Raw genomic sequence first — 24598 nt, forward strand, 5'->3', positions numbered from 1 at the left:
GAGAGAGAGAGAGAGAGAGAGAGAGAGAGAGAGAGAGCGCGAGCAAGCGCGCCAGCGCCAGCGAGCACGCGTGCGCTTGAGCGCGCTCTGGAGATCTGAGGACAAGTTTTAGGAGTTGACTCTCTCCTATCTTAGTGTCCAAGAATTGAACTCTGGTTATCAGGCTTGGGTGCCAACCACTCAGTCCATCTTCAGCCAGCGGCAGCCTCCGATTTCACTGTTTAAATTGCTGCTAGTTTTCCCGAGTCATGCTTTCTGCTTACGGTCATAGTGTTCACTTCCTTGTAGACCTTTTTCCTTTGGGTTTATGGATGTGACCTGAGGTTATAGTGTTATCTGTTGATTATGTACACCCCATTTTCTTGGCCCTTGCATTTTAAACGTAGAGCAAAGCCTTAGCAACCTGGTGAATCCAAACACAGAACTAGATTTGAATTTTGCTGAGTGCTAGTGACCCTTCCACATTCTGAGTTACCTGAGAGAACCAGGAACTGCCTGTGTTTGTAGACAGGATTTTGGTCTTTATGGTTTTGGGAAAAGTGATGTGTGTATAGTACTGTGTTTTATTGGGAGTCAGGAGTGTTGAAGTTCGAATTCTGGTTCCTATAGCTTAGTTAAGTTTAAAATCCTGTTTTGTGTCTTCTTTGGAGAAATTTGAGCATAGAAAAAGGATACAACTGTGGCTTACACATCTCTCACCATGTAAGACAGTTTGGTATTAAGTGTGTAGAACATAAGTCAGCCTTTCTCTAAAGGGTCGGATTGTAACTGCAGGTCTGGGGACTGTGTGGGCAGCCATGTGTGTGTGTGTTTAATTTCTTACATACCTTGAAATGTACACATTGTAGAAGATCCAGCCATTAAAAGATATGAAAACCAGCTACTACCAGCCATAGGCAACTAGCTGGGTTTAGACTCGGGCCCTGGTGTGCTGACCCATCCCTTAGAGCACACTAACAACATCAGTTTCTCAAATGTTTTCTCTCCAGAGAAATACAGCAGGGGACTCAGAAATTGGATGCATTCATTGCCTAGGGCCTTGGGCCACTCAGTAGAGTGTCAGGCTGGGGTACACATTGTTTCCAGCTGTTGTAAGTTTAGGGCTTACTGGGCTGCTGTTGTGCTTGTGGGATGGTTGTTGTGTCTTCTGCACTTGCCTTGTCTTTTCTCTGGTTACAGCTGCCTTCCTTTTCTCCCTTGTCCCCTGGGAGCCCTGTTTTTTCTGTGTCACTGTTTGTTGTGTTGGCTTCATCATCACAGTCCCTGTTTGTTTCTGACAATCTGCTCACACATTGAACTCTCCTGGAACTTCTGGGTCTGACACTGCCCCTTGAGTGATTCTTTTCGATTTCTCCATTTTTCCCTTGTCTCAAGTCATGCTTTATAATTGGAATTGACCTTTTAGAACAGAATACATTGGAAATTCTTAGAGACTGATCTTAACTGTCTGATGAAATTGCTTGGTGTTAAGACCACGTTGTGAAGTAAAGGGCAGTAGATTAGCATGGGTGAAGTGATGTGTACCCTCAAAAGGGCCATTAGATCTTTGAAAGAAAATGATACCTGAGTTTAGTTATGTATGGGTGCCTTCTACTATAGCCTGCAAGTCTTTTAGTACAGACTGAAATCCTTTTAAGTGTTATACTGCCCAGAGAATTCCTTTCAGCACTTTGCCAGACATGGTTGGGAACATAGCTGACATTTAGTCTACATAGATTTTAAAAACAACACCCATAACCCCTTCCTAAGTGGCTCTGGCTTCTTTCATGATAAGCATCTTTGAAAACATTCTGTCTCCTAGGTATTCCTTGACCCTTTAGGGCAGAGCTACTGTCTGGGACAGGGAGGCTGTTGGAATCCTCCAACAGGTAATGCAGATCCTTAGGAGAGGTCTTGAAGGGAGCCAGTACTGCACTGACTGTTGTCTTCTGCCTTCACATACTAGAGTGTCATGCTGACATTGAGCGCCACCCATCGCCAACAGGGAGTCCTGGTGTCTTGGTATCACGCTCACTGCTGGTTGGTCAGCATGGGAGAAAAATAGAAAAATGGGACAGAAAACTCACAATTCTTTGGTTAAGTGAATAGGTGTATGTGTATCTGTAGATGCGTGTATGTACATGTGTGCTCTCACACATACAAGGAGCATGAAAGATAACATGATGGCTTTTGTATTTAGGAGTTGAAGGTAATAGGGGGTTGTTGTCTTCTATAGTCTGACTTAGATGTGCAATGTGTTCCCTAAGGGGGAAAAGTGAGGTGAATCTCAGTCTTTTCTTATGCCTCTCCTCACACTCCCTTTTCTTTCTAAAGTGAGTTACATATTTCTAGATGCTAGTTCATTTGTTCCTTCCTTCCTTCTTTTTTTTTTAAGTGATAGTGAATGTTTCTTTAATGTCAAATTTCTTTTTTAAAAAATCTATGTATTTTTTTTAAATGTATGAATGAATGCTCTGCCTGCATGTATGCCTGCATGCCAGAAGAAGGTATTAGATCTTGTTATAGATGGCTACAGTCACTATGTGGTTGTGGGAATTGAACTCAGGACCTCTGGAAGAGCAAGTCAGTACTCTTAACTGCTGAGCCATCTCTCCAGCCCCCATCTCCCCTCTCTTCACTTAAACATCAGATTTGACTCTCTGACCTGGTGCCTTCTGTTCCTTCCCTTTCCACTTAGGAGAGAAAATCTAATTGTCTTTGTCTAATGGTCTTTGAGGTGCGGTGGGGATATGGTTGCAAAGTTTGTTAGAAACAGGTGTTTCAGGAAAGGAGGTGACATGCCTTCTAGTCTCCTCATTTTTCTTCTGGTGATGTCTGTCTGTGTTTAGTGTCTTCATTCTCCTGCCTACTGAGCCTCCTGCCCTTTGTTCCTGTTCTCTGGCTTCCTGGGGGAATGGGTGACATCATTATTTGGTGACTTTTCTTCGAGAGCGAGAGATAGAGTTATCATGTCTACTCTGCTTTCTAGCCCTATGAGAGCTCTTATTCCTGACCTTGTCTCTATTTGCCCTCAGTAGTTTATATAATATATAAAAGTACTGTGTGTGTGTGTGTATGATGTGTGCCGTGCATGTTACATTTGTGTTCTGGCACATATGTGGCAGTCAGACGACAACTTTATGCAATTCTTTCTTTCTACTTGTATGTGGGTTCCTGGGCTCACACTCAGGTGCCAGTCTTTTTTTAGGCCAGAGCCCTTAACCATTGAGCTGTCTTGCTAACCTACCATAAACAAACAGTAATTGGAGGTGAATTCAGTGCCATTTTTCCTCTACTAATACCCATCTTTCTGCTCCACCAAGGTGTTTTTTGTTTCAGTACCCTGTCATGTCTTCACATACACCAGAAGAGGGCATCAGATTCCATTACTTTATGGTTGTGAGCCATCATGTGGTTGTGGGATTTGAACTCAGGACCTCTGGAAGAGCAGCCAGTGCTCTTAACTGCTGAACCATCCCTCCAGCCCCTTCAAGATGCATTCTTGTTACCTTAATGTAGTAAGGCTGCTGTATACTTGGGGAGGAGGAGGTGGAGAGAAGACTATTTCTGATATTTCATAGTGGGATCTGTGAGGCCCCCAGGGTAAGACACAAACACACAGAGGTAGAGCTGGAAGTATAACTCAGCTAATAGATTAGTTTCCTAACATCCCTACAGCCCACTCCAGCAGCACCCTAACCAGACATGTTGTATGCCTGGTGGAATAGACTTGGCACATTCCTGTAATTCCAGGACCTGGGAGGTGGAGGCCAGAGAATTAGAAGTTCAAGGTCGCTGGGCGGTGGTGGCGCACACCTTTAACCCCAGTACTCAGGAGGCAGAGGCAGGCGGATTTCTGAGTTTAAGGCCACCCTGGTCTATAGAGTGAGTTCCAGGATAGCCAGGGCTACACAGAGAAACCCTGTCTCAAAAAAACAAAAACAAACAAACAAACAAAAAGTAGTTCAAGGTCATTCATTTTCACTATATGTTGAGTTCCCAGTCTGCCTGCAATGTGTTAGATCAGAAGTTTTCAACATGTGGGCCAAGATCCACTTGCGGTCAAATGACCCTTTCACGGGACTCCCTTAAGACCGATAAAAAGCACAGATATTTACATTATAGTTTATAACAGCAGAAGTTAAAGTAGCAATGAAATAGTTTTATGGTTGGGGGTCACCACAACATGAGGAACTGTATTAAAGGATCGCAGCATTCTGAAGGTTGAGAGCCTCTGCATTAGACTGTCTCAAAACGTCAACAAAAGGTTGAAACAGTCACTTTCTCTCACTCCACATCTCTGACTGAGTTGGTTTTTTTCTGAGTGTGCATGTGTATTTGTTTGTTGACTTATTTCATTATCAGAATGGGAATGAAGTGCAGAATAAGCTCATCCTTAGGTGTGTGGTCTCTCTCTAAGATTGATTGGTAAACTTGGAAAGAGCTGAGGTAACTCCGATCTGAACTTTTCTAAATAAAACAGTGAAGGGCAGTGACTCAGCAGATTGCTTGGAATTATGGAGTAGGAAAACAGGAAGAAAGAAGACAGACAGGGAATCTCCAGTGTGTGCTGTGAAGGGAAGGGTGTAGTGAGGAGCCTTAGAGAGACGTGAGTCCTCAGGCGGAGGAAGAGCTGCCTGCAGTGGAAGGTTTCTTTTTCCCTTGTCTTCCCTGTCATGACAAACAGAAGAGCTTGTCCTGGTGGGCAGGAAGGACCTGGTGTGTCATAGGTGCTCCAGGAAGACAGTTTTAATAAGGGCCTAAGCTTTGATACACACTCATTTAATCTTTGCTGACTCTCCAGACAGCAAAGCACTTGCAGTGCCAGACTCCTGAGTGTGGTTTGACGTAACTCATTCCTCATATTGACACTTTACAAACACAGACATGGCGTTTTGGCTCTTGTATTCATTTGGCAAGAAGAAAGGCCTGCTGGTGAATGGATCAGCTCTGTTTACATTTCTCTTGCTGGGTGGATACTTCTTCCAGGGGATTAGTTCACCGAGGAAACTATTTAACTATCTCTCTGCTGTTTGCATCTAATGAGATACATTTTGTCTTTTCTTTGCGTATTTGTGCCTGGGTTGAGCCTTAGCTTCTGATTTGATAAAGTGACTTAAATGTATCCAGTCTTTAGGGAACATTGGGCTCCAGATTTTCCCAGAAGAGGGTGTTTCCTCAGCTAACAGGAATGAGGGTTGAGGAGTTCCCATTCTCTTGCCATTCATTCTCTCCAAGCCTCTGTGTTCTGTGTGGTGTTGGTCTTCAGAATGGATTGCTTTCATCTGCTTCTGCTACCAGGAGTATGAGTACTTTGGTTGTCACAATTTAGTAACAGAGAGCAAATTGGTAATGTGCTTTGGCCCATGGGTGTGTGTTTGTGTGCGTGCTCATGTTAACGCTGCAGTAAGTGTTGTGCTGCTGAGCTGTCCCCTCAGCCACATTCTCATTTGCATTTCCTCACTTGTGTTGGGTCTGTAGAGTGCTGGGGATGGAACCCAGAGCCTCAGCCATGCTACACAAGCACTCTGCTAGTGAGCCACGGCTCCAGCTCCCTTCTGATTGTATTCCTGACATAGGGTTTCAGGACGTAGACCTGACTGCTGCTCTAGAACTTGATGTGTAGACCAGGCTATCTTCTTGCTCTGTTTCCTGATGCTGGGATTAAAGATGGGTACCACTGCCCTGAGCTTCAACCCCTTTTTAAGAACTTATAAATGAGTTTGAAAATGTTTTTTCTTAATTAGCCTCTGCTTCTTACTTAACCTGATTCCTTTAACAGGATATTTCATTTTAACTCGATTAAGCTTTTTGTTGTTTGTTTTTGGATGCTGGGGTTGAAGGTCCTGTGTCCCCATGCCATCCCAGCCCCCATGTTGAATATAGAGATGAATAGCCGCTTCCTTTACTTCCTACCAAGTCGGGTGCTGGAGGGTGGAGTAAGGCAATGTGGACGAAGCATGGTGGGCACTGACTGGGGACGTTGTCTTCTCTACAGTGAGTCAGAAATCCTGCACCATGAGAAGCAGTATGAGCCGTTCTACTCCTCCTTTGTCGCACTGTCCACGCACTACATCACCACGGTCTGCAGCCTCAGTAAGTACCCGCTCTGGTACCCTGGGCCGGGAATGGGTAGGCTGGGGCTGGGGATCTCTCCTTGAATAATTTGTTCTGGAAAATTTGTTTCAGCAACTCCCAGGTTGGTGGTGTTTGTGTGTGTGTCTGTGTGTGTGTGTGTGGGGTGTGTGTGTATGTCTTGTGTGTATGTGTGGGGTGTCTGTGTGTGTGTGTCTCTGTGTGTGTGGGGGGGGGTGTCTGTGTGTCTGTCCCCATCTTTTCTTGCTCTAGGAGGGCGTGTAGGGCCCTCCTCACCTGGGCCAGCCACAGGGACTTGAAAAGCTGTTGGCTTTGTCACCTGCCTCATAGCTGTGGTGTTATTTTTCTATTAACCCAAAGCACTTTTTTTTTTTAATATTTTCTTGCCATTTCTAATTTAATTTATATGATTCTATGCTTGCTTGCCCTTTTTGTTTTTTTAGAAATTGATTTTCATTTTTAGTTTGTGTGTGTGTGTGTGTGTGTGTGTGTGTCTGTCTGTCTGTCTGTCAGTCAGTATGTGCACATGAGTGCAGTTGTTCTTGAAGGTCAGAGGAGAGTATTGGATCCCCTGAAGCTAGAGTTACAAGGGGTTGTGAGCTGCCTGTTGTGACTGCTGGGAATCAACAAGTTGGGTTCTCTGCAAGAGCAGTACACACTGCTACTGCTAAGCCATCTCTCCAGCCTCTTTTCATATAGAATATTTTTTATTCTTTGAAAATCTTACACATTTATTTAGAGAGTGTATACACACACACACACACACTTCAGCCCATTGCCTCTGCATCCCCTCAACACACCTCTCCCGACGTCATGTTCTGTTTCAGTTTGATGCTCACCAAGTCAGTCAGTGCTGCCTGGATGCAGACAGGGGTGCATCCTTCACTGGAGCACAGGCAGCCTGCCAGAGATCACACCAAAGGAAAATGACCCTCCCTCACCACCATAAGTTATTAGTAATTCTCGAGCTATGATTGAGGCTTTATGAGCCCTGCGTGCATGCATGCCTGCCTGCATTCATTCATTCATTCATTCATTCACTGACTGAAACTTTTGGCCCAGGCTGGTTTAGAGCTCACTAAGTAGTCCAAGCTGGCCTGGAGCTTTCCTGGTGTCAAAGCATTTGTACCTGTGGAGATTGATTCATTGAGGGTGATGCTGGAGGTAGTGACATGGGCTGGCACCCACTAAAGAGGTTTCGGCTCTTCATTGGTTTTGGCGTGCATATGACTCTCTTGTTTTCTTTGGAATGAAGAGATTTTTGACCTTTGCTCCCCATTTGCTGAATTTTTCCACCCTTAAAGTGACCAAATCCTATTTTACATTATTTCAGAATCTTCAGGTTTCTCAGTTCTGATGAGCTCTAATTGCCCACTTAGTAAGCAGGTAAACTGGAAGCGGTCTGTGAAGTTGCTTCTGAGTAACCTTCCAGCCTAGGGTTGTTACGAGCTTGGGCCAGCTTCTGACGCAATTGCAGGTCTTGCATGACATCACTAAGGCCTGTGACAAGGAGAGGTCATTCTCTAGTGGCCAGCAGCATGAACTTCTGAGGCAAACCTCCTGACTTCACTGTCATTGTTTAACTCCAGGTAGTTTAGCGTGTGTGTCTTCAGTTTTGCTCTTCTGGCACAAAGATGAAAGTGAGGAAGGGTGTCGTGGTGGGTGTGTCTGCAGTTCCAGCACTGGGGAGTGGGAGGTGAGTGGATCAGAGTTCAGGATCTCTAGGGAATTGGAGGCCAGCCTGAAGGACTGTTTCAAAAACAAAAGGTGAAGGGCTAGAGAGGGCGAGGTGCCTAGGAACACTTGCTGCTCTCAGAGGACCCGGGTTTGTTTCCCAGCATCCATTTGTTGTCTTACAGCCATGCCTGACTTCAGTTCTAGGGGATTTGGTACCTTCTTCTGACCTCTGGCACTAGGCAAATGCCTACATGGCACTCTGTGTGTGTGTGTATGTATGTATGTATGCATATACATGTATGTATGTATGTATGTATGTACAGGCAAAACACTCGGAAACACAAAATAAATAAAACACGGTGGGAGAGAATGGTAATCCCTCTTACAGAGGTAGTCTAAGGATTAGATGAGCTGATGCATTTGAAGTTCGGGAAGTGTAGTGTGTTTCCTGTTAAAGTTATGTTAATTTCTAGTAAACACTAGATCAGTGGATGTATGAGCATTTGGCCCTTGTCATCCAGTGGGTGAGAGCTGCTGACAATGCTGAACCCGCTGTGCTAAGGGCTTGCTCTGTTGCCTTGTTGAGTGTGAGGCTGAACTGTTGGCCTTAAGTGACTGTTCTTGCTTCCCAGTTCCCCGGAACCAGCTTCAGTCGGTGGCAGCTGCCTGTAAAGTTCTCATTGAGTTTTCCCTCCTGCGTCTGGAGAACCCGGACGAGGCATGTGCTGTATCCCAGGTGAGAGCAGAGTCTCTGTTTCTGGCCCTTATTTTAAAAACAGTTGGCAGTATGGGATGGATGGAGAAGTGGGTAAACCTTTTCTGAGGCTGGCGGATAGTAATTATTTGTGGGCCATACCACGTCTGTTGCAGCTTGCCAGCAATGGTCTTCTTTATATTGCAAACCTGGGGGTGGGAGAAGCAGTGGGGAAGTGAGTGAGTGCATACTAGTAAGCTTCATTTACATGAACCAGCATTGGGTATAGTTTGCCAGCTGTAGACAGGCTAGAGTCTTTCCCAAGAATTGAGAGTTACCGTATGTGTAAGTAGGAAGCAGAGAGAAGGATGTGTGATTGACAGGGTGGCAGGCTTGAAGGAAAAGAGACCCGGTTTTATCACTCTCTGCCTATGGCTGGTTGTTGCCATGCAGGAATGGAGGTGTCAAGCTACTGTGTTGTGTATTATTGAGACTCGTGAGGTATCCATTTGTTTTAAGGCTTTGTTTTTTTATAAAAGTTAACCACAGCCTCAAGTTGAAAACAGAAAGAAAGTGATCCACTCGGAGAATAAGACTGACAGCAGCCGGTTAGGTCTTGATGAGTGTCCATTTGGGATCTTTGCTTTGGTGCTTCTCACTGAAGCTTTACTCTCCTGACCTCCACCCTCCCTTCTGGAGCCCCAGGGATTGAAACCTGGGCCAGGTGTATGCTAGCCAGTTGCTCCAGCCCTGTCCCACACTCCCACCCAGCCTTTTACATGGTAGTTACTTGTAGGAACCCAAGTCTGACCCCATACTGGTTAGAATCCCCAAAGTATAGAAGTTTCTAAAAGACATATGTGACTGTTTTATTTTCAGAAACACTTGATTCTGCTGATAAAAGGCCTGTGCACTGGCTGTAGCCGACTAGACAGAACAGAGATTATCACCTTTACAGCAATGATGAAGTCCGCCAAGCTTCCACAGACAGTGAAGACGCTTTCAGACGGTGAGTGCCCTGCACACCTGGTTCCATGACCACCTCTATGTCCACTGCTGCCTTCTGGGTACTCCCCTCATCCTCCCCCCTTTTCTGTTTCTGAATTTTATAGTGGAAGATCAGAAAGAGCTGGCCTCTCCAGTAAGCCCCGAGCTAAGGCAGAAGGAGGTACAGATGAACTTTTTGAACCAGCTGACCTCAGTTTTTAACCCTAGAACTGTACCATCTCCTCCCGTCAGTCCACAGGCTCTGGTGAGTTCTTTTGCCCAAATATCCTCATCTTCATGTGTTAAGGTAATAGAACCTGGAAAAAATTGTGTTTTATGTCTTATTTAAAAGATGCATCATACCATTTTGGTCAGGGGCAGACCATATATATGATGGTGGACCTATAAAACGTTATTTTCTAGTGTCCTGTGAACATCTTGGTTTGCGTGATTTACTCAGATACTTATACAATGACAGATTCATTCAATGAGGCATTTCTTAGAATATATTCCCAGTTAAATGACATTTCTGGGCATGGCTTCAGTGGAAAAAATCATAGAAAACAAATCATGCAAAGTGAAGCAGATGTGTACCCATCTCCCTTTGCATGGTCGGCACTGTGGCGTGCTGGTCGTTATTTCGGGCTTTCTCAGGGCAGGTGCACTGGAGCGTGTGCTGCTCTCCTCACGAGGCCTCACTCTGTGTTTGATGGGAAATAGACAGTTTCCATGCCATGTCTTGCTCTACTTTTCTTGTCATTTTGTCTGGATCAGTAGAGAGTTTCAGTGTGTAACTGAATGTCTGCGCATATCCAAGGAGCTGCCTTCTGGTAGCTAGCGGGTGCTCAGCAGCAGTCAAGTGGTCATGATCGTGCCTGTGTTCCTCTTCAGGTGGAAGGAGAAAATGATGAGCAGTCATCTCCAGATCAGGTCTCTGCTGTCAGGACCAAGAGTGTGTTCATAGCTCAGAATGTGGCTAGCCTTCAAGAGCTTGGTAAGAGTCTGGCTGCTGTTAGAGAGCTTGTCTCCCTTCTTAGAAAGTGTCTTGCCTGTGCTTTTCTGTGTGGAGGAGTACCAGGCTTCTTGTTAGAGAGTGTGCCTCTTTGTTAATCCAGGGGGTTCCGAGAAGCTACTCCGAGTATGCCTGAACCTGCCCTATTTCCTGCGCTACATCAATCGGTTTCAGGATGCTGTGGTGGCCAATTCCTTCTTCATCATGCCTGCAACAGTAGCTGATGCCACCGCTGTTCGAAATGGGTAAGGTGCTCTTTGACCTCGTACTTACATTCTAACCAGAAGGGATGTAACTGGCCAGTCTTACCCATGCTGGTTTTCTTATGAGGCCTCAGAAGGGAGTGTTTCTAGGGGCCCTCGCTGATGTCCTCTGTTGTGTTCCAGTTTTCACTCACTGGTGATTGATGTCACCATGGCCTTGGATACCCTTTCCCTTCCTGTGCTGGAACCCCTCAATCCTTCTCGTCTGCAAGATGTGACAGTGCTCAGCCTCAGCTGTCTGTATGCAGGTGAGAAGTTAGCACGCCTGTTTTACTGCTTTTTCAGGCCAACATGGATTTGATTCGAGGAAGCTGTGAGACTCCTGAGAACTCTGTTCTCCTTCCTTGGCTCTCTTACGTAAGAGACTATCTAATATCACATGAGGGCCAAGGAAAGTCATTACAGGATCTAAATGACCTACCGTTTAACTACTGGCCTTACGTGTGTGTGTGTGTGTGTGTGTGTGTGTGTGTGTGTGTGTGTGCGCGTGCATGCGCGTGAACATTTGTATACAGGTGTGTGCACATGGGCTTGCATGGATGCATGTGTATGTACAGTTGTGTATCTATGCACATATATGTGGGTGCATGTGGAGACCAGAGGTCAACTTTGGGTGTGTTCCTCAGGAGCTGTCTGTTTCTTTTTTCTATCTTGAGACATTCTCTGACTGTCCAGAAGCTCACCACATAGGCTGGCCAGCAAGCCCCAGGGATCCTCCACGCGTCAGCCTCCTCAGCTCTGAGGTTACAGACATGCCCCACTTATGCCTGACTTTCTAAAATGGGTTCTAGAGCTGGAACTCAGGGCCTCATTTTTACACCACAAGCACTTTACTGACAGCTGTGTCTGCCTGCCAAGACTTGTCTTGTGTGCTTGTTTGATTTCATAGTGTTTGAATTTATTGTATACTATATGAAAACCCACGGCTGTTCATATGTGGAGATGAGCAATGTTTGCATGTCGTCCCTGCCCAGTAGGAGCTATGGAGGATAGAGAGCCAAGTAGAATAAGATAAGACAGTGCAAGAGGGGCGCTGAAGATGCGGAGACTGTTTTGGGTGCAGATCAAGGAGAGGTTGAGTCTTGCTGTGAGATTAGATTTGATGCTAGCTTCATGGGCAGGTGGTGTCTCAAGAGTCATGAAGAGCGTTATTCACGTTGCTGTAAAGTCCCTTTCCTGCTGTTAATCAGCTTGTGATGTGGAAGTGGGGCCTGACTGCTGGTGTGTGTGTGTGTGTGTGTGTGCGCGCGCGCGCGCGCGCGCATGTGTGTGCACGTGCATGTGTATTTGCCTTTATGAGCATTGTAGAAGCCAATCAGTGTTAGGTATTTTCCTTTATCACTAGCTACCTTTCTAAAAATAGATTTGTATACTTTATGCATATGATTATTTTGCCTGCATATATGTGTGTGTATACATACATATATCTATAATATATGTGTATATGTATTTTATGTATATGTGTATGTGTGTGTATATACATATATATATATTATTTTTTTTAATTAATTTATTTATTTTTTGGTTTTCGAGACAGGGTTTCTCTGTGCAGTCCTGGCTGTCCCGGAACTCACTTTAGACCAGGCTGGCCTTGAACTCAGAAATCCACCTGCCTCTGCCTCCCGAGTGCTGGGATTAAAGGCGTGCCCCACCACCACCCGGCATGTAATATAGATGTGTATACATATGCATCATGTGCATGCCTGGTGCCATGTATCTCCTGGTACTGGAGTCACATGCCATTATGAATGACATGTGGGGGCTGGGATTGAACCCGGGTCTTCTGGAGGAGCAAATGCTGTGCTTAACCACGGAGCTGTTTCTCTAGCACCCCACCTTTTTTTAAAATTAGATTTCTTTATTTAGTATGCATTTGTATGTATTTCTCCCAAGTGCTAAAGACAATGGTGTGCATTGGCCTTAGAGGTTCTTTTAAAGGAGTTTGAAATGAGTGGGTACCACATGGCTTCCATGTGTGCCATTTTCTGTTTGATTCCCTACTGATAATTGATTCATTCCTTACCACCGTTGGACTATATATATGAACTAGTCTGTAGGTGTGTGTGTGTGTTTGGGTGTGTCCCTGTGTGTGCACATGGATGTTCTCCTGAGATTACATGTATAGAGGCTTGAGGTTATAATCAAGTGTGCCTTCATCTATCTTCTTGCTTATTTTTGAAACAGGCTCTTCCAGTGAAGTCACTGCTCCTTGTTTTGAGCTCCCAGGTCCTGCCTGACCCTCTTTTCCCCTGCTCTGGGCTGGTAGACCTGTGCTGTGTGCCAGGCTTTCCATGGGTGTTGGGGATCTTTATTCAGGTCCTCATGCTTGCACAGACCATGTTCCCCACACTGAGACTCTACCCACTCTCCATAGGGCTCCTCTGTATGGTGTGGCTCTGGGTTTTCACAGCTGTATGACGTCATGTGTTTACTGTTACCATAGCAAACAGAACAGTCACCACCCTAGCTCCCCTCTGCTGCTGCTTTTATCTCATTTTCCCCCTATACTTTACAACCTCCACACTTACTGCCCAGGGTATTCTGCCCTCAGTATGTCGGATATAGCCTTTTCACACTGGCTTCTACTAGCAATGTTCATTTAAGGTTCCTCTGTGGCTTCTCTGTCTTTGTGTCTTATTCAAGGGGGTGTGTATGTGTGTGTGTGTGTGTGTTATGTGTTGTGTGTGTGATGTTGGGGATGATCTCTGTGGCTTCTCTGTGTCTTATTCAAGGGTGTGTGTGTGTGTTTTGTGTGTGTGTGAGATGTTGGGGATGACCTCACTTACACCAGGCCTGTGTGCTATACTCCTATGTTTGTATATGCAGCCTTTTGATTTTTCATTTAGAGAAGTGATAGTCCAGTTGCCCATGCTGGCCAGGCATGACTTGAGCTTGTGAGACTCCTGCCTCAGACTCCTGAATATTGTGAATGTAAATGTGCCGTGCCTGGCTTTGTCTGTCATCCTGAAGGATAGCTTGCTTGTTTCCGTTTGTTGGCAGTTATAACTAGCACTTCATCAAATGATCCTGCGCAGTTAGTTTCCTGTGCGCTGTGGGTCTGCAGCTCCTTTGGGGAGTAGCTGGAGTGTAGCTGCTGGATTATATGGTAGCACTGTGTTCACACGTGCCCTTTGCAGGTCTTGCAGGAATCAAATTACAAAAGTGTTGTGGCTTAGGCGTTCCCATCTTTCCGTCTTGGGTTTGAGGCATTTTCAAGATTGGCCTCTGCCTGCTCTTTTCCAGGTGTGAGTGTAGCCACGTGTATGGCCATTCTTCATGTGGGTAGTGCCCAGCAAGTGCGGACAGGGTCCACAAGCTCCAAAGAAGACGACTACGAAAGTGATGCAGCCACGATTGTTCAGAAATGTGTAAGTCAAGTGTCACAGTCTCTACACCCCTTCCCTGGACAGTGCTTCTGAGAGGGATTCGGTCAAGGTGTTTGGCATACTTGTCTCCATACATGCTCCCCCTTCCTGTGTGGCAGCCGTAAGCCATGGAGGATTGACATTTACTTTGTAAACCATTGAGGGCTTATTGAATGCTGGTGTACTTTCAGGCAGGGTGTAGCAAATAACAGTTTGCTGTAAGTGCATAGAAAGAATTAGTTGTCATGGAAAGCCGGTTGATGCAGGGCTGGGTGTATGAGAACTCTTAAGAAGGTGTCTTGTGCTGAGGGAGATACAGGCAATGCCTCATGAGGTCAGAGACTGGTGGCAGTAGATCGCCAAGTGACCTGCAGACAGTACACTTCTTCCAATAGAGCTGGCTCAGGTAGGGTTTAGATTTGTGATGAAGACCTGACCTGCTCAGACTGTATGTCTGTTTGTTCTTGGGCAGCTTGAGATCTACGACATGATTGGACAGGCCATCAGCAGCTCCCGCCGCGCAGGTGGTGAGGTAAGAGGCATGTGAGGCACAGGTAGGTACCTTCTGTCAGGGTGGATGTCCCTGCTGATGTCTTGTTTTGTCCTTTCTCAACAGCACTTGCAGAACTTCCAGCTGCTGGGCGCCTGGTGCCTGCTTAACAGCCTCTTCCTCATACTGAACCTCAGCCCCACAGCCCTGGCTGACAAGGGGAAAGAGAAGGACCCGTTGGCTGCCCTTCGAGTCAGAGACATCCTTTCTCGTACAAAGGAGGGAGTGGGCTCTCCCAAACTGGGGCCTGGCAAAGGGTGTGTGTCTGCCTGGAAGCTCCATTTCTGAATGCTGTGCTGCGTTCCCTGTTTCACGGGGTGATGAGCTGCCCGCCCCACATCAGCGCTTGGTTACTGCCTGCTGTAGATTATTGAGGGCCTATGCATACTGAGCACACTGTCTTGAGCATTAAAGCCAGCTGGCTTCTCTGTGTCAGAGGACTCCTCTTCCAGCCGTGTGAATTTAATAGCAAAAATAGTAATAGAAGATGGTTTCCTCGCTCCATTTTCTTGCCCCAGCATCTGGATAGGTCATGGTTGGTTTTAATCCCATTTCCTCATCTGTAAAAGGAGGAAGAATGTCTGATGTATATTTAGAGTCTGCAGCAAGTTCAGATCAAAAGATGAGGTGTGCTAGCTAGGAAGTGCGTACCAGTGGTTTAGTCTCAGCACTTGAAGGCAGTGGCAGGTGGATTTCTGAGTTCAAGAACATCCAGGGCTACACAGAGAAACCCTGTCTTGAAACAAAACAGAGCAAAACAAAATAAAAGAAGATTTATCTTACGTGCGAGTGTTTTGCCTGCATGCGTAGAATTGTACCATGCGCATGCCTGGTTACCACGGAAGTCAGAGGAGTGCGCCAGGTCCCCTGGAGTGGGGCCTAGGCATGGTTGCGATTCCCTGGGTGGGTGGGTGCGTGCTGGGGACCAAAGCTCGATCTTCTGCAAAAGCAACAAGTGTTCTTAACTGCTGAGCCAGCTCTCTTTATTTATATGGGTGTTTTGTGTATGTGTGTGTGTTTGTGTGTATGTATGCATATATGTATGTATGTATGTATATATACCATAGGCATTCCTGAAGACCAGAAGAGGGCTTCAGATTCCCTGGATCTTAATTGCTGAGCCACCTCTCAGTTCTGTCCCTCTTCCTCTCCTTGTTTTGTTTTGAGATATGGTTTCTAATAGCCTAGCTGGCCTCACATTTGCTATGTAGCTGATAGCCTTCATGAAGCTCCTGGTCCTTCTGCCTACCCTCCCAAGTACCAGATTTTCCAGGGATCTGCCATCACTTCCATTTTGGCTTTTATTTACTAAGGGAAAAAGTAGCAACCAGCAAGTCCATTATGGGTTGTCACAATTATTGTGAAGAAAAGAGGCCAGAGCAAGAGGCTGCTAGGAGCCGTGTTGTGTTTGGATAGGGATAGATAGATCAGGGTGAGGTGGAAGTAGAAATATTTAGCATCAGCGGGACTCTGTCATCAGACCTTTTCCATGGGGAGCCAGAGAACTAGCTCAGCTAGGCGTGTTTGCACTCATGTGGACGGACCTACGTCCAGTTTTGAGAACCCATGTACGAGTGTAAATCTAGCACTGGAGAGGTGGAAACTCGCCTCTGAGGAACAACATCCAGGGACCTTTTACCTTTATGCTTATTTCCCATTGTGAGTGTGTGTGTTTAGGAGTGGTGTGTGCATGTGCAGTGAGTGGTACGTCGTGGAGGTCAGAATACAGCTTGGAGGAGTTGATTCTCTCCCTTTCATTATGTGGTTCCTGGGGATAGAACTCAAGATTATTACTAGGCTTGGCAGCAAGCACTTTTACATTCTAAAGCCATCTTGCCAACCCTCAAAAAAAAATACCTCTTTAAAGTTTAATCATCATTTTTTGATCAACACCTTTGAAGTGATGTGAAATAGTATGAAATAGTTTCATTTGGAAGAAGTTCTTGCTATGAAGCCTGTCGATCCTGTGAAAGTTCATACATGGGCTTTGGTGTTTGTAAGCTGTAGTGCTAGGGTGATGTGCATGCGTGCATGGTGTGTGTGTGTGTGTGTGTGTGTGTGTGTGTGTGTGTGTGTAGTAGTAGTAGTCTATCCTCAGAGGGAAGTTTGTAGATCTGTAAAGGTGTCTGGGATGCCAGTTTGGCAGGATAATGGCCATTTCTGAGGTTGTGATTCATTGCTAATGGTTTTTAAGTCTGAGCTTCTGATAATTTGTATAGGCATCAAGGATTTGGGGTACTCTCGGTGATACTGGCAAACCATGCCATCAAGCTGCTGGCATCTCTCTTTCAAGACCTGCAGGTGGAGGCACTCCACAAGGTGCGGAGGCTCTGGAATCCTCGGGTTGGTTGCTGGGGCGACTTGGGATGCTAACTAGAGCATCAGTAAGGTTTTTTTTTTTTTTTGCCTAGAGTAATATGACTAATATGCTTTGATTTTGTTATCATCAGGACTGGGAGACAGACGGCCCCCCTGCAGTCCTGAGTATTATGGCCCAGAGCACCTCCACACAAAGGATTCAACGGCTGATTGACTCTGTCCCGCTGACAAACCTGCTTTTGACTTTACTTTCAACTTCATACAGAAAGGTGGGTGGGAGTTAAGCCATTCATGAATTGGAGTAAAGCGGACAGAGACCATGATGTTTAAGAACGCAGACTGTGGTGGTGGTTTTAGAATGGAATCCTCCCTAGACTCCTCCTCTTCTCTTTCTGTCTCCCTTTTTTAAGGTCTCTGTTGCCTAATCTGGGCTAGCATTCCTGTATGCAGTTGGTCCTCCTGCTTTAGCCTCTTCGGCTTATAGGCACATGATGTCACTTTACTGATCTTGACATAGTATAGTTTGTGGTGCTTTGGGAGTGGTTATTGATTGCCAGTTTTAGCTGTCTGCTGACCCTGGTGGTCCATCGTGACACATCTGAAGCAGAAGCATGGTGGACACTCCAGCTCCTGGCTCTGTCTCTGGGCTCATGTGCTCTTCACGCTTGTGTTTCCCTAGGCGTGTGTCCTGCAGCGGCAGAGGAAGGGCTCCATGAGCAGTGATGCCAGCGCCTCCACCGACTCCAACACGTACTATGAGGATGACTTCAGTAGCACAGAGGAAGATAGCAGCCAAGGTAGCCAGAGATAGCCCCTCTGCCCTCTCTTTTATGTATTCTCAAAATGGTGTGCTGTTTAGGAGCAGCTTGAGGGTCAGAGAGTGGTGGGAAAGTGCTTGCCTAGAGTGCATGAAGCCTGGGCTAGATCCCCTCCACGCCATAAACCAGGCGTGCTAACACTCCTGTAGTCCCAGCACTGTGAGGCAGGAAGAGCAGATGCTCACGGTCAGTACTGATGGACTTTACTGGATCGGAGGCTGGCCTGGGCTGGACAGTGAGTGGAGTGTCAAAGGTGAAATGCTAATGACTGCTCCTTTGTTCCCTATGCTGGGACCTCTGTCCTTCCTGCACAGGTCAAAAGGCCATGTGGCAGGGATTTGGTTTAACCATGGGCTTGTAGCTGAGGAGCACATAGGGAGGAGCTGAAGATGTGTAGAGGGGTGGTCTCTGGTTTTTGTTTGTTTGACTTTTTTCCATGCTCAAGTGTGTGGAGCAATGTGAAACCCCAAGGGGCACGATTCTTACCATCTTGGGTGATGAAACTTGCTTGCTCTTATAAATGTTTGGCCCCTTTCCAGGCAGGGAGATAAGAGGACATGGCTTCTCTTCTGTTGTTGGACCTCGTAAGAAATCAGTTTTACTGCATTGTAACCCAAGTATAATAAGGTGGAAGCACTTGTTTATCCATTTAGATCTTGACAGATTGACAGGGTCAGTTCCTGTCCTCAGCATCAGGATGGCCTGTGATCTTTGACCTCAGCAGCTATAGAAAAACAGGTTCACACACATAAAAATTGCATTTTTGTGATATGCTCTTTCTCTTCAGATGATGACAGTGAGCCTATTTTGGGGCAGTGGTTTGAGGAGACCATCTCTCCCAGTAAAGAAAAAGCTGCGCCTCCACCTCCTCCACCACCCCCTCCCCTGGAGAGCTCTCCTCGGGTTAAAAGCCCCAATAAACAGGCATCTGGTGAGAAGGGCAACATCTTGGCCAGTCGCAAAGATCCTGAGTTGGTAAGAGTGGTTTCTGAGGTTCCGTGGGAGAGATTACTTGATTAGAGTGAGTGGTTGAGCTGTGAAGCAGATGTCGTCTGAGCTAAAGCATTTATAAGTTGGATACCGCAGTACTTAGCTCTGTCTCTGCAGGACTTCAAGTAATAATCATGTCATTAAATAGCATGCTTCCAGTACTGACAGTTACTAGCACAGTCTCTAGGAATAAATAAGTAGAAGTTGATTTGAACCTTACTGGTCCTGGGCCAGAGTCTGAATGTGTCCTTGTTGGGGAGTGACTGTACTTGCCCTGAAGGCATTGTGAAAGAGTGTTTTCAAAGTCTCTAGCATAGGTTTGGTGCATCATAAATACTTACTTATTGATTCAACCAATAGTCATTGATTTTCTTCTGTATTTCAGCCCCTATTCTGATAGTTTATCAGAGTAATGAGTCAGGTACAATTCTTTAACGTAGCCTTACATAGCTTCATGTCAAGGTTATGGGCATAAAACATTTATATGTATTTTTTCTATTTTTTTAAATATTTATGTATATGAGTACATGGTAGCTCTTTTCAGACACACCAGAAGAAGGCATCAGATCCCTTTATGGATGGTTGTGAGCCACTATGTGGTTGCTGGGAATTGAACTTAGGACCTCTGGAAGAGCAGCCAGTGCTCTTAACCACTGAGCCAACTCTCTAGCCCTTATCATCATTCAATAATTAGTTTTTACAATAATGACAAACTGATTTAATAATAGAGAGAGAAGTGAGAATATGGGTATGTATAGTAATAATTGTGTACTAATCAGTGTGTAGTGATCATTGATGTAGGGTCAGTCTTCAGTATGTTACTGGTACCGCCTTGAGGGTCAGGGATGGGATCAGCTCAGAGGTCCTCCTTACACAGTGTTTTCTGAGGTTGGCTGCATGGAGTGGGTCTGCCCTTCTGTGCAGCTAGTTTCATCAAGGACATTCCCACTAGGAGACTTAGTGTGAGAGCCTTCACTTTTGGCATGGAGACAGACGTACGGGCTTGTATGATTCTGGTTGAATTCAGGGTTGGCAGAAGCTTTATCCCTCACGACACTGCTCTGAGTTGTTTCTGTTCCTTGTAGTTCTTAGGTCTGGCTTCCAACATCCTGAACTTTATCACGACTTCCATGCTGAACTCTCGAAACAATTTCATCCGGAACTATCTGAGCGTCTCTCTTTCAGAGCACCACATGGCCACTCTGGCCAGCATCATTAAGGAGGTGGACAAAGATGGACTCAAGGGTCAGTGGAAAGGCTGGGTGCTGCTGCAGGGCACTTAGGGTTCCAAGTTCCCAAGTAACTGTCTCCCTCTGTCCAAAGGGTCATCAGATGAGGACTTTGCTGCTGCTCTCTATCACTTCAACCACTCGCTGGTGACTTCTGACCTACAGTCCCCGAGCCTGCAGGTGGGTGTGCACTGTTGCTGCCCAGGAGGGAGCACTTCACGCTATCCCTGGAACGTGGTGGCTCTCATCACTGAAGGATGCTTTGTCCTGACTCTCTGCTGGGCACAGCTGTGCCTGGGTGGTCTGTGTTGCCCCGTGTAGAGGTTAGGATCGATGGAAGAAAAAGATGTTCTTTCCCCAAGTCATGAAGGTTAAGGGAAGAAAACAGATAAACTCCCAGTGCTTCTCATAGTAGACCAGTAGGTGGTACTCACCAAAAGCTATTTATTTACAGCATATGATTGATAAATGTTCACCGGTCTTTGGGGAAGTACAAAGTAAAAGGCACTTTCAAGGAGCATTCAGATCACAAGAGACATGTTCTCCTTTACAAACTATCATCAAAACTGAGTCCAGGCATGCAACTGCACAGCTCTCCCACCAAAGAAGGTGGCGTCTCGATCCTAAGGCCCCATTTGTTTACTTTCATGTGTCTCTAATCTCCACTTTAAGCACAGCTTTAGTGTGTAGTGAGTGGCGTGCTGTGCTCGTGTGCTTGACTTTGATTAGTGCTAATCATGCAGTGTCTGGCTCGGTCTGTAGTGGGCGTTTCTGGAACCTTTACTTAGCTGCTCTCTGACACCCCTGTGCTCGCACTATACCGCCTGAGTCATCTCTGTTCCACTGAGGTACATTTGAGTTGGGGCCAGGCTCATTGCATTCAAGATATTGCTGTGGTCGTTTTTATTCGTGTTAGCTGTTCTGTGTGACAGAGACTGCTTCTCCTGGGGCTGTCACTTGGAGTAAAATTGCCAGGTCTTACGGGGCGAGCGTAGCTCGTCAGACTGCACTGCTGTTTTCACTCCAACCAGCAAGGTGTCAGGTCGTGGGGATTCACATCCTTTTCTCATATTTGGTAGCATTCATGTTTTGATAACTTGGTTTGTTTTTAGTAAGACTAGACTTCTCTGTAGTTATGGTTGACTTGGGACTTGATACAGCCTAGCCTGGTCTCAGACTCTGGGCAATCCTCCTGCAGTAGCCTAGGATTACAGGCACGTGTCATTGCACCCAACTGCTCACTTTTTGTAATGAGCAAAGTTAGCCTTTCCTAATATTTAGTGTACACAAAGATTCCTGAGGAGATGTTAAAAATTCATAATCTGGGATGGAGGATAGCTCAGTGGCATAGCCTCTGTCTAATCGTCCAGCCCTGGTCCTGATCCCAGCACCACAAACGAAAGGATGATTTCCTCTGGATCCTCCTTCTGGTGCCATTGCATCAGGTGGGGCTCCAGTAGTTTGACCTGAGACTATCTTGAAAGTTCATCTGTCAACTGTTAATTATTTCAGCGCCTAAGGCTGAGCAGGAGGGTTGCATATTGAAGGCTATCCTTGGCAACATTGTGAGGCTCTTAATTTCAATCCAAATAAAACAATTATTTCTGCAGATTACAGATGCACTATATTTTAGGGGCTTGTCAGTTTCTCCAAAAGGGAAAGGTTTTTTTCTTGTTTAAGAAGATAGTTGTGAAGTTTATTAATACTTGCCTACTGTTAAGTGAAACATTTTGTTTTGGCTGGAAGGAAGTTTCAGTGAGCAATGAGAGCACTGTTTTAGAGTGTGGCCTGCAGAGGCCTCCCAGACCATCTGAAGCTGCTCCTTCCAGTGCTCCGCCCTTTCCTCAGATTGCAGTTTATGGAGGGAAGCTTCCGAGTTCACACTGTCTCGTCCTGCCGAGAATAGAGGTGAAAGGCAGCTCAACTGCAGGGGTGATTAGGGTTCATCTGATTTTTCTAATTTGTTGAACAACAGGATTTTTCTCCAGATTTCTTCTAGACACACTCTGCCAAATTCTTTATTCATCATCCGAAAAGGAGCATAGGTGATGTACACACACCCCTTTGACTTACTTGTTCTGTGTCTCTTTTCTCATAGTCTGCTCTGTCCTTTGTTTCAGAACACACTGCTCCAGCAGCTGGGAGTTGCTCCTTTCTCCGAAGGCCCTTGGCCCCTGTACATTCACCCCCAAGGCCTCTCTGTGCTTTCTCGCCTCCTGCTTATCTGGCAGCATAAAGCTGGAGCACAAGGTGACCCTGATGTCCCTGAATGCCTGAAAGTGTGGGACAGGTAAGGCCCTAACACAAGGTCTGTGGTGATTGAGTACCGTGTTCAGGTTGGTTGGCAATCTGGCTGTGAGAATCTGCTTTGTGTGTTTAGGGGGGTGGAGAGGTGATGGGGGAGTTTGGTAGATGTGCCGTTAAATGTTAATCAGCCTGGTCTGGGAAGAGATGCCTTCTGTAGCCAGATTTAGTGATCTGTAGGGAGATGGAGTGGTCATTGTCATTCAGAGCCCAGATTCCAAAGATGACCAGTTTCCTGAAAGAGAGAGGCTGAGCTGCCCTTGGTGTTTCCTACAGGAGCCTACGTGGAGCGGCTTGCTGCCATTTTTGGATAAATTTTAAAGAACTTGTTTCCTTGGGGGAGGGAAGCTAAGCTTAATCACCTAAATCCCCCTTAGATGGACTTTTTTTTTTTTTTTTGGCTGTTTTGTTTACATGGTTAGGCTTCAAAGCAGTTTGTTTTCCTAAAAGGCTTTGCTCTTCTATCCCTCAGCCCAGGATCAAATAGCTGTAATGTTGGATTTTCGAGATCATAGCCCTCTTTGAATGCCAGAGGGCCACTGTTCTTCATGGCACAGTCGTTCAAGAAGGCTCTGGGAGCTAGGGATGGAGGAAGGGTTCCTTATTAACGCACAAATCTCTTTCCTAAAAGCCAAAGGACATGCAGACAGTTGGCTGTGCTCACTCCTTTTTGTATAACGCTCCCTGACAAGTTCTTGAATATTGTAGCATCTCCTTTCTTTCTCCCTTTCTTCCTGGGTCCCACTGGCTTAGAACTCTGCGCCCGTGTGTGTGTGTGTGTGTGTGTGTGTGTGTGTTGTTGATCACTTGTATCACATCATTGTTGTAGAGGTCAGTTGGTTCGTTCTAATGATGTGAGACCCGGGGTTGGGACAAGGGGTGGCAGGCTTGGTGGCGAGCATCTTACCCCCACTGAGCCATCTTGCTGGCCTACATCTGACTTTTGGCTTTTCTGCACCAGTTTTGTTCTTTAACTTGTTCTCCTTGCAGCATTAGGTGTTGCAGTCTTGGGGCTTTTCTGGGGTCTCTCCACCAGATATGCTCCCCTTTCTCTGCTCCAGGTTTTTAACTACCATGAAGCAGAACGCACTGCAGGGGGTGGTGCCCAGTGAGACAGAAGACCTGAACGTTGAGCACCTGCAGCTGCTGCTGCTCATCTTCCACAGCTTCTCTGAGAAGGGCCGCAGAGCCATCTTGACCATGCTTGTGCAGAGCATCCAGGAGCTGAGTGTTAACATGGAGGTGCAGATGCGCTCTGCACCGCTGATCCTGGCCCGCCTCCTCTTGATCTTCGACTACCTACTTCATCAGTACTCCAAAGCCCCTGTGTATCTGTTTGAGCAGGTGAAGACCCACACTCTCTCCTTGTTCTCCTGCCAAGAGCTCCATTCTTTGCAGGCAATAAAGTTTTATCTGTGGTTGTGAAGGCTTTATGGGTAGGGCTACCCAAGCCTTTGGAATTGGCCTTTCTGTTTGGTTTGGAGTGCTAACCAGGGTCTACTCAGTGACTGCTGGATGATGGCTATGTTTGTGTTTTTTCTCATCCACCCTGCATTTCCAGTAGCAACAGTGTCCTCAGCCTTGCCCCTGTCTCATTATTAGTGTCTGAGGCAGGGTCCCGCAGTGAATGCCGTCATTATAGTCTTCTGTGAATACACACAGGAGGGTGGTTAAGAGGTGCTGTGCTCAGCAGGTCTTAAACCTGTACATGGAGCAGCATCCCCCCGATGCACTATAAAAAGTGCTTTCCAAAAGAAACTACAGAAAAATCTTCAAGATTTCATGCTCATTTGATGCTGCAAGTTTTGATATTGCTACATATGTTATTATCCCTGGTGTGAAAAGCATACTGGTGACTGTATATCCTTACCTCAGATGTCTGTGATTCAAAGGTGCAGCACAACCTGCTAAGTCCCCCTTTTGGGTGGGCAAGTGGATCCCAAGACAGCAGCAGCCGCCGCCGAGCCAACACTCCTCTGTATCATGGCTTCAAGGAAGTAGAAGAAAATTGGTCCAAACATTTTTCATCAGGTCAGAAGGAAGATTGTCAGCAAGAGGGTGATGACATCCTGGTCTTTGTTGGTGGAGGCTTGGTGACTCTAGCAGGCACTTTGGCCCCACAGGTGGTTTAGAAAGTTTTAGACATTGACTTCCATGGGCCTCACGCTTGCTTAATAAGATCATCCTTTTCCAGATGCGGCCCCACAACCCAGGTTCTACTGCATCCTGTCCACAGAGGCCTCCGAGGAGGATTTGAACCGGCTGGATTCTGAGGTACTGGGAAGTTTGTTTTTTCTGTCTGTCTGTCTTTCTTT

The 24598-nt window shown here is 46.1% G+C and overlaps 1 protein-coding gene across 11 annotated transcripts in view; it reads left to right on the plus strand.

Moving 5' to 3' along the window:
- The window catches only part of Ubr4 (ubiquitin protein ligase E3 component n-recognin 4), a 108220-nt gene that overhangs the window by 1705 nt on the left and 81917 nt on the right, over nt 1-24598 (plus strand). For all 11 annotated transcript variants that reach the window (XM_029476342.1, XM_029476344.1, XM_029476348.1 and 8 more), the window contains exons 2-21: nt 5978-6075; nt 8385-8488; nt 9326-9455; nt 9559-9698; nt 10325-10427; nt 10549-10690; nt 10832-10956; nt 13952-14076; nt 14546-14605; nt 14690-14880; nt 16843-16942; nt 17074-17211; nt 17622-17739; nt 18548-18735; nt 19836-19995; nt 20074-20159; nt 22100-22269; nt 23345-23627; nt 24176-24314; nt 24478-24557. In XM_029476342.1, coding sequence (XP_029332202.1) covers nt 5978-6075; nt 8385-8488; nt 9326-9455; nt 9559-9698; nt 10325-10427; nt 10549-10690; nt 10832-10956; nt 13952-14076; nt 14546-14605; nt 14690-14880; nt 16843-16942; nt 17074-17211; nt 17622-17739; nt 18548-18735; nt 19836-19995; nt 20074-20159; nt 22100-22269; nt 23345-23627; nt 24176-24314; nt 24478-24557 — 2680 coding nt within the window. The remainder of the gene's footprint in view (nt 1-5977; nt 6076-8384; nt 8489-9325; nt 9456-9558; nt 9699-10324; nt 10428-10548; nt 10691-10831; nt 10957-13951; nt 14077-14545; nt 14606-14689; nt 14881-16842; nt 16943-17073; nt 17212-17621; nt 17740-18547; nt 18736-19835; nt 19996-20073; nt 20160-22099; nt 22270-23344; nt 23628-24175; nt 24315-24477; nt 24558-24598) is intronic.

Source organism: Mus caroli, chromosome 4, assembly GCF_900094665.2.
Source record: "Mus caroli chromosome 4, CAROLI_EIJ_v1.1, whole genome shotgun sequence".
Taxonomy (NCBI): domain Eukaryota; kingdom Metazoa; phylum Chordata; class Mammalia; order Rodentia; family Muridae; genus Mus; species Mus caroli.